The sequence below is a fragment of the Haematobia irritans genome, chromosome 5 (genome assembly GCF_050003625.1).
Source record: "Haematobia irritans isolate KBUSLIRL chromosome 5, ASM5000362v1, whole genome shotgun sequence".
Taxonomy (NCBI): domain Eukaryota; kingdom Metazoa; phylum Arthropoda; class Insecta; order Diptera; family Muscidae; genus Haematobia; species Haematobia irritans.
This window is the reverse complement of record NC_134401.1, coordinates 48082162-48104160: the sequence shown is the minus strand read 5'-3', so window position 1 is coordinate 48104160 and position 21999 is coordinate 48082162. Positions and strand designations below refer to the sequence as shown.

The 21999-nt window shown below is 36.7% G+C and overlaps 1 protein-coding gene across 1 annotated transcript in view; it reads left to right on the top strand.

The window, feature by feature from the left end:
- The window catches only part of resilin, a 35412-nt gene extending 13811 nt beyond the window's left edge, over positions 1 to 21601 (top strand). Inside the window, exons 4-6 of the mRNA XM_075309085.1 lie at positions 9089 to 10035; positions 11840 to 11974; positions 20303 to 21601. Of these exons, the coding sequence (XP_075165200.1) occupies positions 9089 to 10035; positions 11840 to 11974; positions 20303 to 21085 (1865 nt within the window). The 3' untranslated portion in view covers positions 21086 to 21601. The remainder of the gene's footprint in view (positions 1 to 9088; positions 10036 to 11839; positions 11975 to 20302) is intronic.
- The last annotated feature ends 398 nt before the right edge of the window (positions 21602 to 21999 follow it).

Below are 21999 nucleotides of genomic sequence, written 5' to 3'. Positions count from 1 at the left end.
TCGGGCGAAAGATATATATGGGAGCTATATCTAAATCTTAACCGATTTCTTCCAAAATCAATAGGGTTCTATTCTGACCCAAATTAGGAACATGTGCCAAATTTGAAGGCGACTGGACTTAAATTGCGACCTAGACTTTGATCACAAAAATGTGTTCACAGACAGACGGACGGAAAGACGGACATGGTTATATCGACTCAGGGAACCACCCTGAGCATTATTGCCAAAGACACCATGTGTCTATCTCGTCTCATTCTGGGTGTTACAAACATATGCACTAACTTATAATACCCTGTTCGACAGTGTGGCGCAGGGTATAACAAGTATATACGACCGTAAGTTCGGCCAGGCCGAATCTTATGTACCCTCCACCATGGATAGAAACTTCTATGAAAGACTGTCATCCACAAATTTGAACTCACTCGGATGAAATTTGCTCCTCCAAGAGGCTCCAAAACCAAATCTCGAGATCGGTTTATATGGGCGCTATAAATGATTATGGACTGATATGGACCACTTTTGGCATGGTTGTTAAAAATCATGTACTACCACCACCAGAGATGGTCTGTATCAAACTTTTTAAGGTTTGCGACTGTCGCAAAGTTATAAACGTCACATACGCGTCGTAAATGTAGAAAAAGTAACAAAAGTCGCAAACTGAAAATACTTTAGTCGCGTCAGCTAGGCAGCGAATTCGATGATATCCAAGACGATGGTATGTGCGAAGAAGTTTCAATTCTTAGGAATGTTCATAATTTTCGGTTTTAGTCTCCACATTTTCCTATTGCCTTTTGCACGAGTGCAGGGTAACCGTGGATTTTCTCGTCCTTTATTAGCTTTAAGTTCAGTCTCCTGTCCAATATAACCCCAAGGTCTTTTTCCACACTCACCAACTCACCAAAATAGGCTTGACCATGGGAAAACTTTCACAAATTTCTGCAGAAACTCACAGCGAATGTTGTCAAAATAAATTAAAAAAATGTTCAGGATTTCTTCTATTCAAAATTTGGTTTTCTACAGTAGGTTTACGACTTTTGCGACATACGTATTATACCGTCGCAAATGTATGTCGCAAAAGTCACAGTTTGTGACAGGCCAACCCTGACCACCACGTACCAAATTTCAACCAGATCGGATGAATTTTGCTTCTCCAAAAGGCACCGGAGGTCAAATCTGGCGATCGGTTTATATGGGAGCTATATATAATACACCAATTTTTGCATGGCCATAAAATACCATATACTAACACTATGTACCAAATTTCAGCCGGATCGGATGAAATTTGATTCTCTTAGAGGCTCTGCAAGCCAATTCGGGGGATCGGTTTATATGGGGGCTATATATAATTATGGACCGATGTGGAGCAATTTGGTTGTTAGAGACCATATACTAACACCATGTACCAAATTTCAGCCGGATCGGATGAAATTTTCTTCTCTTAGAGGCCTCGCAAGCCAAATTTGGGATCCGTTTATATGGGGGCTATACGTAAAAGTGGACCGATATGGCCCATTTGCAATACCATCCGACCTACATCAATAACAACTACTTGTGCCAAGTTTCAAGTCGATAGCTTGTTTCGTTCGGAAGTTAGCGTGATTTCAACAGACGGACGGACGGACGGACGGACATGCTCAGATCGACTCAGAATTTCACCACGACCCAGAATATATATACTTTATGGGGTCTTAGATCAATATTTCGATGTGTTACAAACGGAATGACAAATTTAATATACCCCCCCCCCCCTATGGTGGAGGGTATAACAATTACTCCGGGACGAGATAAGTAAGTATAAGTAAATAGTTTGCAAAAATTGAATGTATGGTAATTGATGATGACAAGACATTATTCCAAAACATACACTCAAAAAAAAGTTTACTTGGATCCAAAGATTTTACCCTTCCCTTAAGGATTTTGGTATTGATTCCGTATCAAAGATGCGTCTTCTTTGAAATAAAGAATTTTTTTACCGACCTATTTGGCTTTATATCTGGGACCAATGAAATTAAAATTAGGATGCAGATCTCATTTATCAAATGTTCATTCTATTTTCGCGGTTTATTAACCCTGGAAAGTCATCCTTATTTTTTGTACACTAACGTCATCCTTCGTCATTTTGACTACGGCCTATTTCAAGACGCTATATTTTACATCATGAGCAAAAATGAGAACCAAAATTGATTTTATTTTCTTATTGAATTAGTTTTCAATTAGTATAAAACAAAAATGCATAAAATAGTTGAATTAATATAACTTAAATTTATCATTTTCCAATCGACTAAAATGCACTTCAAATGGAAAAATTAAATTAGCGTCGTCATTTTGACGAAGGATGACTGTCTAGGGTTAATAAAGGTACTCACGTACGACCAAATGCCAGTTAAAAAATTCAAATTATAACGGATACATCAAAGTAAAGAAAGGTTTTTTTAATTCCAAAAAACAGTTTAAACCAAAGACACTAAATCCTCAAAATAAGTCTTAGCCTATATTTGAAGCGTTTTTATCTTAAATTTAAAGTTTCAATATTTCAGTTAATTTAAGGACAATTTCTTTAAATCAAAAATGTGTTTTTTTACTTTAAGGAAAATTAGCCTTAGTTCAAAGGCATGGGACTTAACCGGAGGGACGCGAATTTAAAAAAAAATTGTGTCCTAAATTTAATGAAAAACAATTTTTGAAGCAAAGATTATAAACTTTATTTTAATTAAAATTTTATTATTTTAAAGAAATTTGTCCTTAATACTTTGTAAATTTCGCATCCTAAAATTTAAGTTGCGTAATCTTTAATATCATGTAAATATTTTTTTCGGTGTACGGTATTGCTCATGGTATGGCCTAAATGCAGTGTACACTTATAAGGTAGAAGCATAAGCCAGCTGATTTCATCCTCCACTTTCTCATCCTCTGATTAATACTTAACCGGAGAATAGACCACCGGCTAGTAAAATTTTTTTATGGGATCAGCTGTCTTATCGACACGATAAATAATAACAAGATATTGAGAAACCGGCCCTTAGTAAAATTAAGGATTACAGGTACAGATTTTTGGATTTTATTCTGTGGACAAATAGTTGGCGTAGCAACATATCTAGATTGTATAAATTCTTCTCTAAAACATACACCCATACCGAGAGTAATATGGACACTAAAGGGAATATTATGGAATCAATAGAGTATACACAGAAAAAATATTCAATCAAAAATTTAATTGATTCAACAAATTTTTAATTGAAACAAAAATCAATCACAAAAATTGTGATACTATTTTTTTTATCAATTAATTTTTTAATTGTATCAGTTAATTTTTTAATTGACTTTCAATTAATTGATACTAACATTTCTGTGATTGAAGACATTTCAAGTAAAAAAATAATTGGATCAATTAATTTTGTGATTGATTCCGAGCAAATACGCAGCTTCTTTAAAATAGAGACATTTTTAGCGAACTATCTGGATTTAAATGTATGATCAATAAAATTAAAATTAGGATACAGATCTCATTTATCAAATTTTCATTCACTTTTCGCGGTATATTAATAAAGCTGTTCGCGTGCAATGTCATTTTAAAAATCCACATTATAACGGCTACTTCAAAGTAAAAAATGTTTTCTTAATTCCAAGAAACCTTTTTACCAAATATGCAAAATCCTCAAAATAAGTCTTAGCCCATATATGAAGCGTATTTATCTGAAATCTGAAGATGTCCTTTAGATCTTTTGGATAAATAGATAATTAAATTAAGGATTTCTTTAAATTAAAAATTCATTCATTTATTATTTTAAGGAATATTGGCCTTTCCAAAATATATGTCCTAAATTTAATTAAAAACAAGTGAGTAAAGTAGAAAGTCGGGCGGGACCGGCTATATCATACCCTAAACCACCCCTACTGAAGTAGTAAACATAAGCATTTGTGGGGTATCATTGGTATAGGTATCATTGGTATAGGTTTTGGAGTATCATTAGTATAGGTTTTTGGAGAACATAAAGGGGGGTACGTGTTTATGGGTGTCTTGTCACAATCTGAACAGAAATGTCTAATATTAGGAGCTATAGTTTATTTTGCACCAAAAGAGTTAGTATGCCACTAAAATTGAGTCCATTATTAAAAAAGGGGAAATCGGTCAATTAGTTGTGGGTAATAAATCCAAATTTCTGCAAATAGGGCAATAGATTTATGTTGAATAACATAGGTTAATAAATAAGAGTATTATGGCCAAATATGACAAAATCGAGCGATGCATATATATGGGACCTATATCTAAATCTGAACCAATTTATATAATATTTTGCAGGTATGATTGATAAAGGGTGATATGGTCAATATAAACTTGACGTATTTCTTTCAATTTTGCATTTAAAAAACCTGAACACCACTCATTTTGAAGGTGTGTGTGTGTAGAATGTTGCTCCTAGTTTGATTTTGGAATTCACTCTTCAGTTGTCAAAATGCCGTCCAAGAAAATTTTGCTCGCGCATCGCGAAAAATCGCTAAAAGTTGCCAAATCAACCGTTACAAATGTAATTAAAGTGTTTGGGGAACGTTTGTCGACAGCCAGGAAGTCTGGATCGGGGGGAAATCGAAAACCGGAAGCCGCTGAGACGACAAAGAGAGTTGCCGGTAGTTTCAAGCGAAACCCTAACCTCTCTCTCCGAGATGCCGCAAATAAGCTGGGTGTATCGTCTACAACCGTGCATCGAGCCAAAAACGAGCCGGACTATCGACTTACAAGAAGGTAGTGACTCCAAATCGCGATGATAAACAAAAGACGACGGCCAAAGCGCGATCCCGGAGGCTGTACACGAAGATGCTGACGAAGTTTGACTGCGTGGTAATGGACGACGAAACCTACGTCAAAGCCGACTACAAGCAGCTTCCGGGACAGGAGTTTTATACGGCAAAAGGAAGGGGAAAGGTAGCAGATATTTTCAAGCACATAAAACTGTCAAAGTTCGCAAAGAAATATCTGATTTGGAAAGCCATCTGTACCTGTGGCTTGAAAAGCAACATTTTCATAGCTTCCGGGACTGTCAACCAAGAAATTTACGTGAAAGAGTGTTTGAATAAACGTCTGCTGCCTTTCCTGAAGAAACACGGTTGTTCCGTACTGTTTTGGCCGTATTTGGCATCTTGCCATTACGGTAAAAAGGCCATGGAGTGGTACGCCGCCAACAACGTGCAGGTGGTTCCCAAGGACAAGAACCCTTCCAACACGCCAGAGCTCCGCCCAATTGAGAAATACTGGGCTATTGTCAAGCGGAACCTAAAGAAGACCAAAAACACTGCTAAGGGCGATCAGCAGTTCAAGGCAAACTGGCTTTCTGCGGCGAAGAATTTGGCAAAATCGGGCGATACATATATATGGGAGCTATATCTAAATCTGAACCGATGTCGATGAAATTTGGCAGACTTAAAGGGTGATGAAAAACTTTACTATGTGCAAAATTTGATGACGATCGGTTTGTAAAAAAGCGCAACGTGACTCCATTTGTCGAAATCGAGCGATACATATATATGGGAGCTATATCTAAATTTGATCCGATTTCTTCCAAATTCAATAGCGTTCGTCCTTGTGCCCAAAAAACACCCTGTACCAAATTTCATCCAAATCGGTTAATAATTGCGACCGGAATCCTGTGAACAACAAATACATGGACAAACGGACGGACGGGCGGACGGACACCAAGTGCTAAATCGACTCAGGAGGTAATTCTGAGTCGATCGGTATATATTTTTGGGGTCTAAAATCAATATTTCTGGTAGGCACATTTTTTGGCCGATCAAACTTATTATACCTGACCGCTATGTGGTTTAGGGTATAAAAACAACTTTGAAGCAATAATTAAAAACGTTATTTTAATTAAAATTTCATTATTTTAAATTTTAAATTTGTCGCTATATTTTGTAAATTGTGCGTCCTAAAATTTATTTGATATTCACATAAATATTTTTTTAGTGTAAAAGTCAAAAAATTAAAACAAAATACTTTTCTCAAGTTTTCCTTATTTATATAACAACAAAATCAAAAAAAAAAACAAGTGAGTAAAGTAGAAAGTCGGGCGGGCCGACTATATCATACCCTAAACCAACCCAACTGAATTAGTAAACATTGTTTATGTAAGAACATTAAGGGGTACATACTTACGGGAGTTTTATCACAATCTGAACAGAAATGTCTGAATTTAGGAGCTATAGTTGATTCTGAACCTACAGATTTTGCATGGCACTAATATAGCTTCCATTATTAAAAACAAGTATATACGGCCGTAAGTTCGGCCAGGCCGAATCTTATGTACCCTCCACCATGGATTGCGTAGAAACTTCTATGAAAGACTGTCATCCACAATCGAATTAATTAGGTTGTGGTATCTTAAAACTTCTTAAAATCGTTTTCTCAATTGTTAGTTAGTCCATACGTGGTATATATTAGACAAAAAAGGTATGTATAGTTAAGTCTACAAATAAGAGCCAGAGATTGAAATATGGGGGGTCGCTTATATGGGGGCTATATACAATTATGAACTTGATATGGACCAATTTTTGTGTGATTGGGGATCGATTTATCTGAGGACTTTATATAACTATAGACCGATATGGACCTAGTTAGGCATGGTTGTTAACGGCCATATACTAGCACAATGTTCCAAATTTCAACTGACTCGGACGAAATTTGTTCCTCCAAGAGGCTCCAAAACCAAATCTGGGGACCGGTTTATATGGGGGCTATATATAATTATGGACTGATATGAACAAATTCCTGCATGGTTGTTGTATACCATATACTAACATCACGTACCAAATTTCAACCGAATCGGATGAATTTTGCTCCTCCAAGAGGCTCCGGAGGTCAAATCTGGGGATCGGTGTATATGGGGGCTATATATAATTATGGACCGATTTCGATCAATTTTTGCATGGGTGTTTGAGGCCATATATAAACACCACGTACCAAATTTCAACTGAATCAGATGAATTTTAGTCTTCCAAGAGGCTCCGGAGGTCAAATCTGGTGATCGGTTTATATGGGGGCTATATAATTATGGACCGATGTGGACCATTTTTTGCATGGTCATTAGAGACCATATACTAACACCATGTACCAAATTTCAGCCGGATCGAATGAAATTTGCTTCTCTTAGAGGCTCCGCAAGCCAAATCGGGGATCGGTTTATATGGGGGCTATATATAATTATGGACCGATGTGGACCAATTTTTGCATAGTTGTTAGAGGCCATATACTTACACCATGTACCAAATTTCAGCCGGATCGGATGAAATTGGCTTCTCTTAGAGTCTCCGCAAGCCAAATTTGGGGGTCCATTTATATGGGGGCTATACGTAAAAGTGGACCAATATGGCCCATTTGCAATACCATCCGACCTACATCAATAACAACTACTTGTGTCAAGTTTCAAGTCGATAGCTTGTTTCATTCGGAAGTTAGCGTGATTTCAACAGACGGACGGACGGACGGACGGACGGACATGCTCAGATCGACTCAGAATTTCATCGCGACCCAGAATATATACACTTTATGGGGGTTTAGACCAATATTTCGATATGTTACAAACGGAATGACAAACTTAGTATACCCCCCATCCTATGGTGGAGGGTATAATAAAATTTTGCTTATTTTGAATGAGTAGCGTCATTTTCGCAAAAGTTTACAAACTTTTGCGAAAATGACAGGTGAAAATTTCAATTTTTCCCTTTTGGGCCATCTTGGTGGTAATTTGAGGATTTGTAACAAAAAAATATATCTCTGAATTTCATTTCTTTTTTCATTTTGGTTTGTATTTGTTGTTAGTATTCAATTCACTAAACAAAACTTCAAATTTTTCTTAGTTTTGACCATCACCAAGTCCCTTCAAAGTTTCGCTTTCATACGATGCCTCCTTCTACTTTTGTGCATTGGTTGTATAGGATAGAAGCACTGTGGGTTCAATCCATGCTTCGACTGAACACCAAAAAGTTTTTCACCGGTGGATTATTCCCTCTCAGTAATATTTCTGACTGTTGTCGTTCGGACTCGGCTATAAAAAGGAGGTCCCATGTCATTGAGCTAAACATGGAATCGGGAAGCTCTCAGTGATAAGAGAGAAACTCATAATGGACAGAATTTGCTAATATCGGGCAAAACTTCCCTGGTTTGAGACAAACGTTTACTGAATGTAGACTTTAAGGTTTTATGCATACACAGCTTCGAGTAAGAGGAATTATTTTTGTATATGACAAGAATATATCAATTCTTGAAATGTGGGCGGGTTTCACTATTCAATTTTTCTTATTTTTTTCCACATAATAATAAAGAAAAAAACAACCCACCGTCCTCATTTGGTTATTGCAATATTAGGGATTTTGGTTTCCAATGATGGAAGCTTAGATTTTTCCAAATGAAGGGTTGTTGTTCATTGTACATTGATTAATAAGTGGGACGAATGCTATTCATATATGTAACATGCATTCTGCACGAGTAGTGATGATGGTGTTTGTTCTTCATGCCTATCTCAATGCATCTAAGGTGAAAGAATTGTCAAAGACATCATGACTACAACATCTTCTTCTTTTTCTGCTAGGCAAAACCAAATCTAAATCACTGAATACCAATTTACAAAAGCCATGATTCAACAACAATCCTCTCGCTTTTTTTGACAACCTCTAGTGTAACAGCGATGCAGTTCACTGGCTGGCGGATGGACAGACGGATGGAAGGTCGCCTCTGTCGACGGTATGGATGGTATGGTTAGGACAGACAACTAGTCTGAGGCCATGGGAGTTGCATGATTACCTACATGTTGGTGGCGGCGTCATCAGCATTCGGATGCGCTGATTTTCTAATGTGTAGCACTTTGTTGTTGTCGCCGTTAAGAGGCACTCGTGTTGTTACCTTCAGAGGCAGTCACAAAAGGCATTTTCCTATAAATGTTGCAGCATCTCTAGATAAAACCATCAGTTATTGTTTAGATTTTCATTACAACGGTTTGTGGATTGGAAACAGTGACAGAGTGCAATTGTCTTGCGATAAGAGTAAAAGATTAGAATATCTGCCCTCAGCATCAGGATTACTTCTAATCCTGAACGTAAAACGATTCAAATCTCACATTGAGAAGATATTGTCCAAGTCTAAGCTCAACTATGTTGAAGTTAGTGTGTGTGGCTTTTGTGATAACTGCAGTTCTAGCACGACCAGAACCACCTGTTAATTCATATCTACCACCTTCAAGTAGTTATGGAGCCCCTGGCTTAGGTGGTTCCTCAGGATCGAGTCCATCGTCTTCTTATGGGGCTCCTGGTTTTGGTGGAAATGGTGGCGGTAGCGGTAGCGGTGCAGGTGGTAGACCCTCATCCAGTTATGGTGCTCCTGGTTTTGGTGGAGGGGCAAATGGTAATGGTGGTGGAGGTGGCGGCGGTGGTTCGGGTAGACCATCCTCCAGCTATGGTGCCCCCGGTTTTGGCAGTGGCTCAAATGGCAATGGAGGTGGTGGGTCTGGCAGACCTTCCTCCAGCTATGGCGCTCCTGGATTTGGAAGCGGCTCAAATGGTAACGGAGGGGGTTCCGGCAGACCTTCCTCCAGCTATGGTGCTCCTTCTAATGGCAATGGCTTTGGTGGTAGTAGTCCCTCTTCTAGCTATGGTGCGCCTGGTTTTGGAGGAGGCTCTAATGGTAACGGCGGTGGTTCTGGAAGACCCTCTTCCAGTTATGGTGCCCCTGGATTTGGAGGCGGTTCAAATGGTAACGGCGGTGGTGGTTCCGGTAGACCTTCCTCCAGTTATGGAGCTCCTGGTTTTGGAAGCGGCTCAAATGGTAACGGTGGTGGCTCCGGTAGACCTTCTTCCAGCTATGGGGCCCCCGGTTTTGGAGGAGGTTCCAATGGCAACGGTGGTGGTTCTGGCAGACCTTCTTCTACCTATGGTGCTCCTGGCCAAAATGGAGGTCGCGGTGGTAGTGGTGGTGCTGATGGCTATGACTACTCACAAAATGGTGGCCAAGGAGGTGGTTCTGGTGGATATAACGACAATGGAAATAATGTGAGTATTACTTTGCATTAATTCAATTAATTTTATAATTTTATTAATTATTAATCAACCAATTTACTTGCTTTGCAAAAACTCAAAATGGCCACGGGTTTCCAACGGCACCACACGTTGCACAGAGTTGATATTGGGAAACACTTTCAAAATTCACTATCCTATAAACAACCACTTGGACTCTAACGATGTTTCCAAATCTATTGCTTTTACTAAAAAAATGCTTCTTTAACTGCCTAAATGTTTATACCCTCAGTTTCTCAAATTTAGGGAATAGGTTTTCATGTGAGACAATGCACAAAAATTTCTTTGTAGGTCTAAATAGGACCAAAAAATTTTGAAAATTATTCTCTGACACCTGGCCAAATCATTTAAAAATTCGTGTAACCCTTTAATAATTACATAAAAATTGCACCATATTGGTCCAGATTAGGGAAACAAAAGTCGAAAATTGACATTTCGATTAATCGACTCCAGATAATCGAGTGAATAGAAGTAATCGATATGTAGCCAATGTCGAATAATCGACTTTTAACGAAAATATGGAAAAGTTGAAAGGGAACGTGATGTACATTTTTATGCTGAAACCCCATCAAAAAATCGATAGCCGAAACATCGAAAGTTGATGTTTCAATAATCGAAATCCACTAATCGACTTTATGTTATACAAAGAATACCACTAATGGACTTATGATTTCAGAAAATCGAATCAATTGGACTAATGGAATTTTAGCCCAAAATCGACTAACCAACTTTTGATAATGACTAAAACCGATTAATCGGCATTAATCTAATCGACTTTTAACGAAAAAATGGAAAATTCGTATTTACATTATAAAGGGAACGTGAAATTTGAATAAAATACATGCCAAATTATGAAATGGCCAAAAAAATTTATTTGGTAGACAATTTCTTGTCATTTAACATGTAAATATAATTTCGGGCATATGGCCACACCACGACTATTTTGCACAACACCTTTTTGGCATTTGACGGCGTATTTCAGCATTGAAATGTTGGGTTTCAAAGTATCAATTGTTGTTGGTTTATCTACGTAAACCTTCAGGTATCCCCACAAAAACTAATCGAGTGGAACGCGGAGGCCAATTCACCGGTCCATTTCTCGAAATAGAAACAACATTTCGTTTACATTCATATCTTGAAGTTTAGACAACAGGTATCCCCACAGAAACTAATCGAGTGGAACGCGGAGGCCAATTCACCGGTCCATTTCTCGAAATAGAAACAACATTTCGTTTACATTCATATCTTGAAGTTTAGACAACAACAAATCGTTTATCATGATTCTGTATAGATTTCCATTCACGGTAACGCTTCGTCCTTCCACCGTGGTGCAATGGTTAGCATGCCCGCCTTGCATACACAAGGTCGTGGGTTCGATTCCTGCTTCGACCGAACACCAAAAAGTTTTTCAGCGGTGGATTATCCCACCTCAGTAATGCTGGTGACATTTCTGAGGGTCTCAGTGTTGATAATTCTTGAACGGCGTGTGGATTATCTTTGTGGCAATTTTGCTTGTTGACATATCCATTCAACCCAAAATGCGCCTCATCACTAAAAAGAATTTTGCGGTGCCAATAAAACAGTGTTGTGCTACCTCCAATTCAATAAAGCCACTATTTTAAGTGTATTTAAGTGTCTTTTCTCATCCAGAGTAGAATTTGTTATTGATAAAAACAACCAGGAGAAACTGAGAGTATAAATAATCCGATTTGCTCATACATTTTTTTTCTAATTTTTAATCCAATGAAATCAAAATTCTGTGATATCATCGTTTTTGTAGGAACCTGCTCAATACGAATTTAGTTATCAAGTTGAAGATGCTCCAAGTGGTTTATCGTTTGGCCATTCCGAAATGCGTGATGGTGATTTAGCCACAGGACAATATAATGTTTTGTTGCCTGATGGAAGAAAACAAGTAAGATTTATAAAAGAAAATATATCTAATATCAAATTAAAACTAACTACGCCATGAGAATAGAACTGGAAGTACACGGTACAATTATTAAAGGTATTATCATTAAATCTATATTTATTTTATATGTGTATACACCGAAAAAATATTTTCGTGAGACCAAAGATTTCATACGAATGTGAATTTTGATTAACATGGAACACGCATTTCTCTAATATAAAGTTTTCTTCCTTGCCTAAAAGTCGATAAACTTGAAGTGGATTCTGAATTTGAAAATTTAAGTTGTCGTTAACACACTTTTAAAGGACTTTATCGCACATGAAGAAAAAAGATGAAAAAATTAATACATTAAAATATGTTTCCTAGAATCAAGTACGCAAATCAATTTTAAAAGAGAATTGTGTCGTAAAAATATCCTTAACTAAATTCTCCGATTCTTTGGATCGGAATCAATACCAAAATCATTAGTTTAAAGACAAACTTTCCCTTGCTGGTGCAAGCAAAATCGTTAAAACTTTTAAATTCGAAACATTAACTTTTCAAGTAATATTTATGCACCCAAAACATTGTCACTAATAGGACATAATATTTAATGTTTCAAATACTAAAACAAAATTTACAAATAAAATAAGAAGAAACACAAGTAAGGAAAGTCTAAAGTCGGGCGGGGCCGACTATATTATACCCTGCACCCATTAGCGTAGCTAGACAATTTTCCTAGGGGGGGCTATAGCCCCCCTAGCTAAAAATTTATAGACTGAACTTATAGGTTCAATTAATGTTTTATTTCATAAAATTGAATAAAAAATTAGACATCAAAATAACTCGACAATTAATTTATAATAAAGCAACTAAAAGTAGTTTCACACTTTTCCCAGCAAAAAAATTGTGAGATGTTCTAAAGGCACAACTTTAAAAGTACTTCCAAAAATGTCCTCAGGAAGTTTTTTTACTTTTTTTCATATTTTAATGTGTAATTTTTTGTTTTCTTTTTTTTTCAAATAGTTTAAAAAAAGAGTAAGAATAAATAAATTGGTACAAATTATTCAAATTTTGCCACAAAACTGCTAAATCCATTATAGAAAAATTGATAATTTTGGAAATTATTCGAGGAAAAACGTTTCAAACAAGCGTCGGAATGCATTAAAAATCATAAAAACAATATAAAAATTATTTATTTGGGAAAATATCTCAAAATTTTTTAATTAACATTTAAAACACTGAATTCGGATCTCACCTTAAGAAGTGATGCAAATTCATTGCAACGGCTGTTGAAACGGTGGACATTTGTCCTATGACAAGCTCATATTACATTCATTGCTTCTCCGCCAATTTTGCACCACTTCTAGACCCAAAAAGAACATTTTCACTACTTTTTTTGGCAATGCTTTTTCGCAGCTTATTAAGATATTACTTTATGAAAGAATAGTTTTAATATCAATTACTATTTTTTTAATTAAATTGATTAAACAAAATCAATCATAAGTTCAACCACAGCTTTATTTCATAAATATCTGACTTCAAACATTGCCATCGGCAACTGCTACCACAACCCAAGTAATTCGATTGTTCATGAAGGTTAGGTTAGGTTAGGTGGCAGCCCGATATATCAGGCTCACTTAGACTATTCAGTCCATTGTGATACCACATTGGTGAACTTCTCTCTTATCACTAAGTGCTGCCCGATTCCATGTTAAGCTCAATGACAAGGGACCTCCTTTTTATAGCCGAGTCCGAACGGCGATCCACATTGCAGTGAAACCACTTAGAGAAGTTTTGAGACCCTCAGAAATGTCACCAGCATTACTGAGGCGGGATAATCCACCGCTGAAAACTTTTTGGTGTTCGGTCGAAGCAGGAATCGAACCCACGACCTTGTGTATGCAAGGCGGGCATGCTAACCATTGCACCACGGTGGCTCCCATTGTTCATGAAAGTCTTTAGCGGAACTTTGTGCGATTGTATATTCTTGTTTAATTTTTATAAACATTTAAAAAAAACTATTGACATTTATTGAAAAATGGAAAATCATAAATAGAGTTTCAAATTCTGGGGGGGCTAAACTTTTTCGGGGGGGGGGGGGGTATAAGCCCCCTCCCCAGAGGCCTTCCTACGCTTATGCCTGCACCACTTTGTAGATCTAAATTTTCGATACCATATCGCATCCGTCAAATGTGTTGAGAGCTATATATAAAGGTTTGTCCCAATTAAATATCACTCGATCTGGACAGAATTTGATAGACTTCTACAAAATCTATAGACTCAAAATTTAAGTCGGGTAATGCACTAGGGCGGAACACAATGTTAGTAAAAAACAAGTAAGTAAAGTCTAAAGTCGGGCGGGGCCGACTATATTATACCCTTCACCCTATGTAGGCCAAAATTTGTGTTACCATCTCAACTACTTCACATTTGCTGGAAGCTATATAAAGGAGACAATTTTTTTTACTTCTACAAAATCTCTAGAATTAAAATTTAAATCCAGTTAATTGGAGGAAACTTCCATTGAAAATAGGTCTAAAATGTGTAACTGTATACCATATTTCCCCAACTCTGGTGTACGTATATATGGGAGCTATATATAATCTGAACCGATTTTGGCTAAATTTGACATGTATAGTTAGAATAATAATTCTGCTATCTATGCGACATTTCACGTAAATGGCAGTATAACTTTGGCCCCCTGGTCATATGAGTGCAAATCGGACGGAAGATATATATGGGAGCCATATCTAAATCTGAACCGATTTCAACCAAATTTGGCACAATTACCGATACTACTAAACGTACTTCTTGTGCGAAATTTGAAGCAAATCACGGCAAAACCCTGGATTTTGAGGCCATATAAGTTCAAATCGGACAAAAGATATATATGGGAGCTATATCTAAATCTGAATCGATTTTGACCATATTTGGCACATACAATAGTATCGTTAAAAGTACCGCTTGTGCAAAATTTGAAGTAATCCAGGGCAAAACTCTGGCTTTTGAGACCATATAAGTCCAAATCGGGCGAAATATATATATGTGAGCTATATCTAAATCTGAACCGATTTTAACAAAATTTGACACACTTAACGATACTATTAAACGTACCCCTTGTGCAAAATTTGAAGCAAATCACGGCAAAACTCTGGCTTTTATGGGCATATAAGTTCAAATCGGACGAAAGATATATATGGGAGCTATATCTAAATTTGAACCGATTTCAATCAAATTTAGCAAGCATTGGTAGAATGTCAATACTGCCCCCTGTGCAAAATTTCGGTAGAAAACTTTGGTCTCTGTGGTCATATGAGTCTAAATCGGATGAAAGATATATATGGGAGCTATATCTAAATCTGAACCGATTTGGCTGATATTTTGCAAGATTTTCGAGATTCATAAAATATTTGGATGTACGGTATTTCAAGAAAATCGGTTGATAAACACGTTAACTATGACCAAATCGGGGATAAATATATATGGCAGCTATATCTAAATCTGAACCGATTTTTTCCAAAACCAATAGCGATTGTCTCTGTCCCAAGAAACGGTCCTATGCCAAATTTGAGGACGATCGGACTTAAATTGCGAGCTGTACTTTGTGCACAAAATTACATATACAGACAGACAGACGGACGGACAGACAGACAGACAGACAGACAGACAGACAGACGGACATCGCTAAATCGACTCAGAATTTAATTCTAAGCCGATCGGTATACTAAAAGATGGGTCTATGACCTCTACTTGGCGTTACATACAAATGCACAAACTTATTATACCCTGTACCACAGTAGTGGTGAAGGGTATAAAAATATGGGAAACATTTAAATCTGAAGCAATTTTAAGGAAACTTCGCAAAAGTTTATTTATGATTTATCGCTCGATATATATGTATTAGAAGTTTAGGAAAATTAGAGTAATTTTTACAACTTTTCGACTAAGCAGTGACAATTTACAAGGAAAATGTTGGTATTTTGACCATTTTTGTCGAAATCAGAAAAATATATATATGGGAGCTATATCTAAATCCGAACCGATTTCAACCAAATTTGGTACACTTGGCTACAATGCTAACTCTACTCCCTGTGCAAAATTTCAACTAAATCGGAGTTAAAAATTGGCCTCTATGGTCATATGAGTGTATATCGGGCGAACGATATATATGGGAGCTATATCTAAATCTGAACCGATTTCAATAAAATTTGGCACACTTGACTACACTACTAATTGTACTCCTAGTGCAAAATTTCAACCAAATTGGGGTAAAACTCTGGCTTCTGGGAGCGTATTAGTCCATATCGGGCAATAGATGTATATGGGAGCTATATCTAAATCTGAACCGATTTCAATCAAATTTAGCCCACATGACTATACTACGAATTGCACTTCGTGTGCAAAATTTGAACCAAATTGAACCAAAACTCTGGCTTCTAGGATCGTAATAGTCCATATTGGGCGAAAGATATATATGGGAGCTATATCTAAATCTGAACCGATTTCAACCAAATTTGGCACATTTACCGGTACTATTAAACGTACTCCTTGTGCAAAATTTGAAGCAATTCAGGGCAAAACTCTGGCTTTTGAGGCCATATAAGTCCAAATCGGACGAAAGATATATATGGGAGCTATATCTAAATCTGAACCTATTTGAACTAAATTTGGCACACATAACGACACCGTTAAACATACCTCTCTTGCAAAATTTGAAGCAAGTCAGGGCAAAACTCTGGCTTTTGAGGTCATATAAGTGCAAATCGGACGAAAGATATATATGGGAGTTATATCTGAATATGAACCGATTTCAATCAAATTTACCAAGCATTGGAAGAATGCCAACTCTACTCTCTGTGCAAAATTTCACGAAAATCGGTAGGGCGAAAGATATATATGGGAGCTATATCTAAATCTGAACCGATTTCTTCCAAAATCAATAGGGTTCTATTCTGACCCAAATTAGGAACATGTGCCAAATTTGAAGGCGATTGGACTTAAATTGCGACCTATACTTTGATCACAAAAATGTGTTCACAGACAGACGGACGGACAGACAGACAGACGGACATGGTTATATCGACTCAGGGACCCACCCTGAGCATTATTGAAAGACACCATGTGTCTATCTCGTCTCCTTCTGGGTGTTACAAACATATGCACTAACTTATAATACCCTGTTCCACAGTGTGGCGCAGGGTATAACATTTTTTTTTGTTCATATAACCAAAAAATGTGATACAAAAACTTCAAGATATATCTTATATTTTTTAATTTGGTAGATTTTTAGTAAAATTTTCTTTAAATTTTGGTAGATTATTTTTTACACGAGTGGCAACTGTGATTGAGATTTTGGTGATCATTGGGCGGTAGAAATCGATTGAGGAACCAACTTCCTATTTAAGTCAATCTGAGTCCTGTTAGAACATCTGTGGCCGAAATGTTTTTCTGCACAGGGCTTAAATACTGTCTTTAGTACAATTCCTCGATAATATTTGACATTTATTTTGAGCCCACGGTCGTTGATTGCGAGTGGGAACCGACCTTTGGCCATTATGGTGACCCACACCAATAAAAGGTGTACATTTTCAGCTGACCGTTTTGGCAAGTAAACTCGATCATTGTTTTTTCATTATCTGCTTAATTTGGAATGGCTTCTCATCGGAGAACCCCAAATTCGATATTTAGCCCCTTACGTACAAGCGAAGTAACTCCCTAACTCTGTCCAGTCTAACTTTTTTGTGCATCGGTGAGCTCTTGCACTTTTCGGAACTTCAATTAAAAGTTCATTTTGCAATCGTTCTTATGAAAAAAATATTTACGTGATATTAAAGATTATGCAACCTAAATTTTAGGATGCGCAATTTACAAAATGTTAAGGACAAATTTCTTTAAAATAATGACATTTTAATTAAAAGAAAGTTTATAATGTTTACTTCAAAAATGTTTACTTACTTTTTTCATTATATTTAGGACACAAGTTTTGTAAATTTGCGTCCCTCCGTTAAAGTCTCATGCCTTTGAACTAAGGAAAATGTTCCTTAAAATAAAGAAACACATTTTTGATTTAAAGAAATCGTCCTTAAATTAACTGAAATATGGAATCTTTAGATTTAAAATAAAAAAGCTTCAAATATAGGCTAAGAGTCATTTTGAGGATTTAGCATCTTTGGTTTAAAGTTTTGTTTTGGAATTAAGAAAACATTTTTACTTTGAGGTATCCGCTATAATTTGGATTTTTAAACTGGCATTTGTTTGTACGTGAATAGCTTTATTAATATACCGCGAAAATAAAATGAAAATTCGCTAAATGAGATCTGAATCCTAATTTTAATTTTATTAATCCTAGATTTAAGACCAGATAGGTCGCTAAAAAATGTCTTCATTTTAAAGAAGCCGGAATCAATACCAAAATCCTTAAAAGAGTTCAAAATTTTTGGATCCAAGTAAACTTTTTTTTGATTTGGTACGAGAAACATAAGATTTATTCATATTTAAATTCTGGAGGGCTCTAAAGATATCCGCTTGCGGCTATCTATTCACACTCCTATTATAATCAATTTAGTCACCGCCATGGCCGCCGCAGTTTGACTTATAGATGTTCAGAAACGTCTCTATATCTCGCTTACTCCGAGAAAAAAAAACAGTATAGGTATGTGTTATAAAATTCTTCCATTGAAATAAAATGTTGACTCTCGACACGTACTCCTTGGCTTAAATACGTATTTTTAAAGTCTTTCCTTTGGATATTGGGTTGATTTTGTACATACTGCCCTTCGTAGACCCCAAGAGTCAAAGGATGATGATTTTGCCGCCACAGAGGCCTAGTTTGTCGCCCTCGTGATATAAGCACGGCTGCCAGATTTTTTTAAAGAGAGATCCCCCAACGTTCGAAAGTATATCCCCAAAACATTTCCAACCTGTAATTGGTAAGGATTTCAACAAGTCTGTCAGGTGGCCATCAGTTAAAAAAAATTGTCAGCTTTTTGTCAAGAATCTGCCGAATGTTTATTTCAGAACAAAGACTTGCAATGAAAATGTATACAAAGTTATACCGTATCCATCATTCTGATTTACGAAATTGCAAAACTAATTATACAATTATATTACATGTTAGCCTGATACCGAAACAGGCAATTGACGTCCAAATGCATTATATCTAATTATACAATTATTATTCGAGCTTTATGGACAGATATAGATTAAGGAACATGGTTAATAGAGCCATTGAAAAGAAAACGCCAGATACAAATCTATACACGCCTGGACTGTACATGTTTCGGTTCGGGCGAATGAACCTTTCCACAGCCTTTAGTATAGATCTGGCTGGGAGAGATAACTCAATTTTGGGCCCTTTATGCTAACTCCTTATGGAGAAAACATTTGGGAAATTTCCTCTTACAAATTGAATCATCTTTTCTCCCACTGTACATCATCTTTTCATATAACTTACAAGTCCCTTAATCTTATTTTTATTTCGTTTTGTTACATAGTAATGCAACAACACGAAATTTATTTTTAGAAAGCTTATTTGTTAGAATTCACCTAAGTGGTGAACAGTCGAACAATGTTTATTGTTTCTACAGTCAACTACAACATATGACAATTAACAGAAACTGGTTTCCAGGAAACAACAACAATTCTAACACGTACATTAGTCGTGAAACAACAACAAAACGCAATATTTTCAATAAAACTACAAAAAGTCAAATTTTTAATACGCTTCTCGGACGGTCACAATATAGAAATTAGAAAGTTTTAACAAACATTTGTAATGGTTTTCCAGAAAAATCCCCAACCCACTATTTTATCCCCAACGGGAGCCACCGTGGTGCACTGGTTAGCACGCCCGCCTTGCATACACAAGGTCGTGGGTTCGATTCCTGCTTCGACCGAACACCAACAATTTTTTCAGCGGTGGATTATCCCACCTCAGTAATGCTGGTGACATTTCTGAGGGTTTCAAAGCTTCTCTAAGTGGTTTCACTGGAATGTGGAACGCCGTTCGGACTCGGCTATAAAAAGGAGGTCCCTTGTCATTGAGCTTAATATGGAATCGGGCAGCACTCAGTGATAAGAGAGAAGTTCACCACTGTGAGCCTAATACATCGGGCTGCCACATAACCTAACCTAACCTAACCATCCCCAACGAAATCCCCTGACCCCTAAATTAAAAAATGGTCCCGAACAAGAAAGATTCGCCAGTTTGGGTGAAAAATACTCAAATCTGACAACACTGAATTAAAGAATGATTTGAAAAAAAAGTTCCCTCGAAGAGAATTTTTCTGTGTAAAAAAAATAATTTCCCACCAAACATAATGCTAATATGTAAACAATATTCTTCCACAGGTCGTTGAATATGAAGCCGATCAAGGCGGTTATCGACCACAAATTCGCTATGAAGGCGATGCTTCTGGAGGTGGTGCCGGCGGTGGTGCTGATGGCTATGACTATCAACAAAATGGCGGATCTGGTGGTGGTGGTGGCGGCGGCGGAGCAGGAGGCTATAGTGGAGGACAAGATTTGGGAGCTAATGGTTATTCTAGTGGTCGCCCAGGTGGTAATGGAAATGGTGGTTATTCCAATGGTCAAAACTTAGGATCGAATGGTTATTCTGGTGGTCGTCCAGGTGGCAATGGAGGAGGTTCTGGTGGCTACAGCAACGGTCAAGATCTTGGAGCAAATGGTTACTCAAGCGGTCGCCCCGGAGGAAATGGCAATGGCAATGGTGGCGGCTATTCAAATGGCAATGGTGGTCAACGCCCCGGTGGAAATGGCTACAGTAACGGCAGATCCAATGGTCAAAGTCTAGGTGGTAATGGATATAGCAGTGGCAAACCAAATGGACAAAATTTGGGATCCAATGGCTATTCAAGTGGAGCGCCCGGGCAAGGTCGTAATGGAGGTGGTGGTGGTGGATCAGGTGGCCAATTCAATAATGGTCAGGGTTATAGCAGCGGTCGACCCAATGGCAATGGAGGCGGTGGCAATGGACGCAATGGCGGTGGTTATCAAAATGGCAATGGTGGTGGCGGTGGTAACAATGGTTACAACTATGATCAACAAGGATCCAATGGATTCGGAGCCGGAGGTCAAAATGGTGATAATGATGGTAGTGGCTATCGTTATTAATTACTCATCGGAAGAGATACATACGACTAACATGACGACATATGGAAAGTTTTCGGTTTAAGATTTTTGACTATAATGTTTGGGTTATTTTATTTTCTGAAAAAGGCTATATGGCTAGGCTATTAATACAATAATCTAGTACTACATTAACTTAATTTACGGTATATATTTATAAATTTAAGTCAATTTTATGAGTTTCTCTATGCTCAAAAATCCTTGTCATATGATTGTACTCCACATTTTACCTCAATGCTATTTATCTCTTTTGGTCTTTCTCATTTTCTCACTAAGCCCATCTACATATCCTTTTTTGGATTTCTATCATCGTCTCACTTCCTTTGTTGCTCTACAACATCGTTATGGAAAAATGTCCTTTTATGGGGGCTCCAAAAAAATATATTACTTAATATTATAGATTGTACAAGAAATGCATTTTGTATATTGATTTAAGTGTTAGTGGCATCTATAATAAGTAAATTGAAAAATAAATAAATATTTTTTTATAAAAATGAAAAATTTCCAATTGTAGTTTCTTTAAATTCATTAACTATCGAATCCGATGCCTTTTATTAGTTTTAGGTAAAATTTCAAGTATTTTATTACCTTACATATTTTGGGATTATTTTTTAATTGATTCCATTAAATTTCTAATTGGCTCAATTAAAACTTTAATTGATGTTAATTTCAAAAAAATCAATTTTAATTAAAAAATTTAATTGAGGTCGATTGAGAAAACTCAGTTTTTAATTGATTCAATTAATTATTTAGTGAAACTTTTTAATTAAATCTGTTAAAAAAAATAATTGACTTTTGCAATCAACATCGACTACAGTTAATTGTATCAAGTTAATTGTATCAATTAATTTTTTTAATTGAAAAAGTTTTCATCTTCAATTAATGTTTAAATTGGAAAA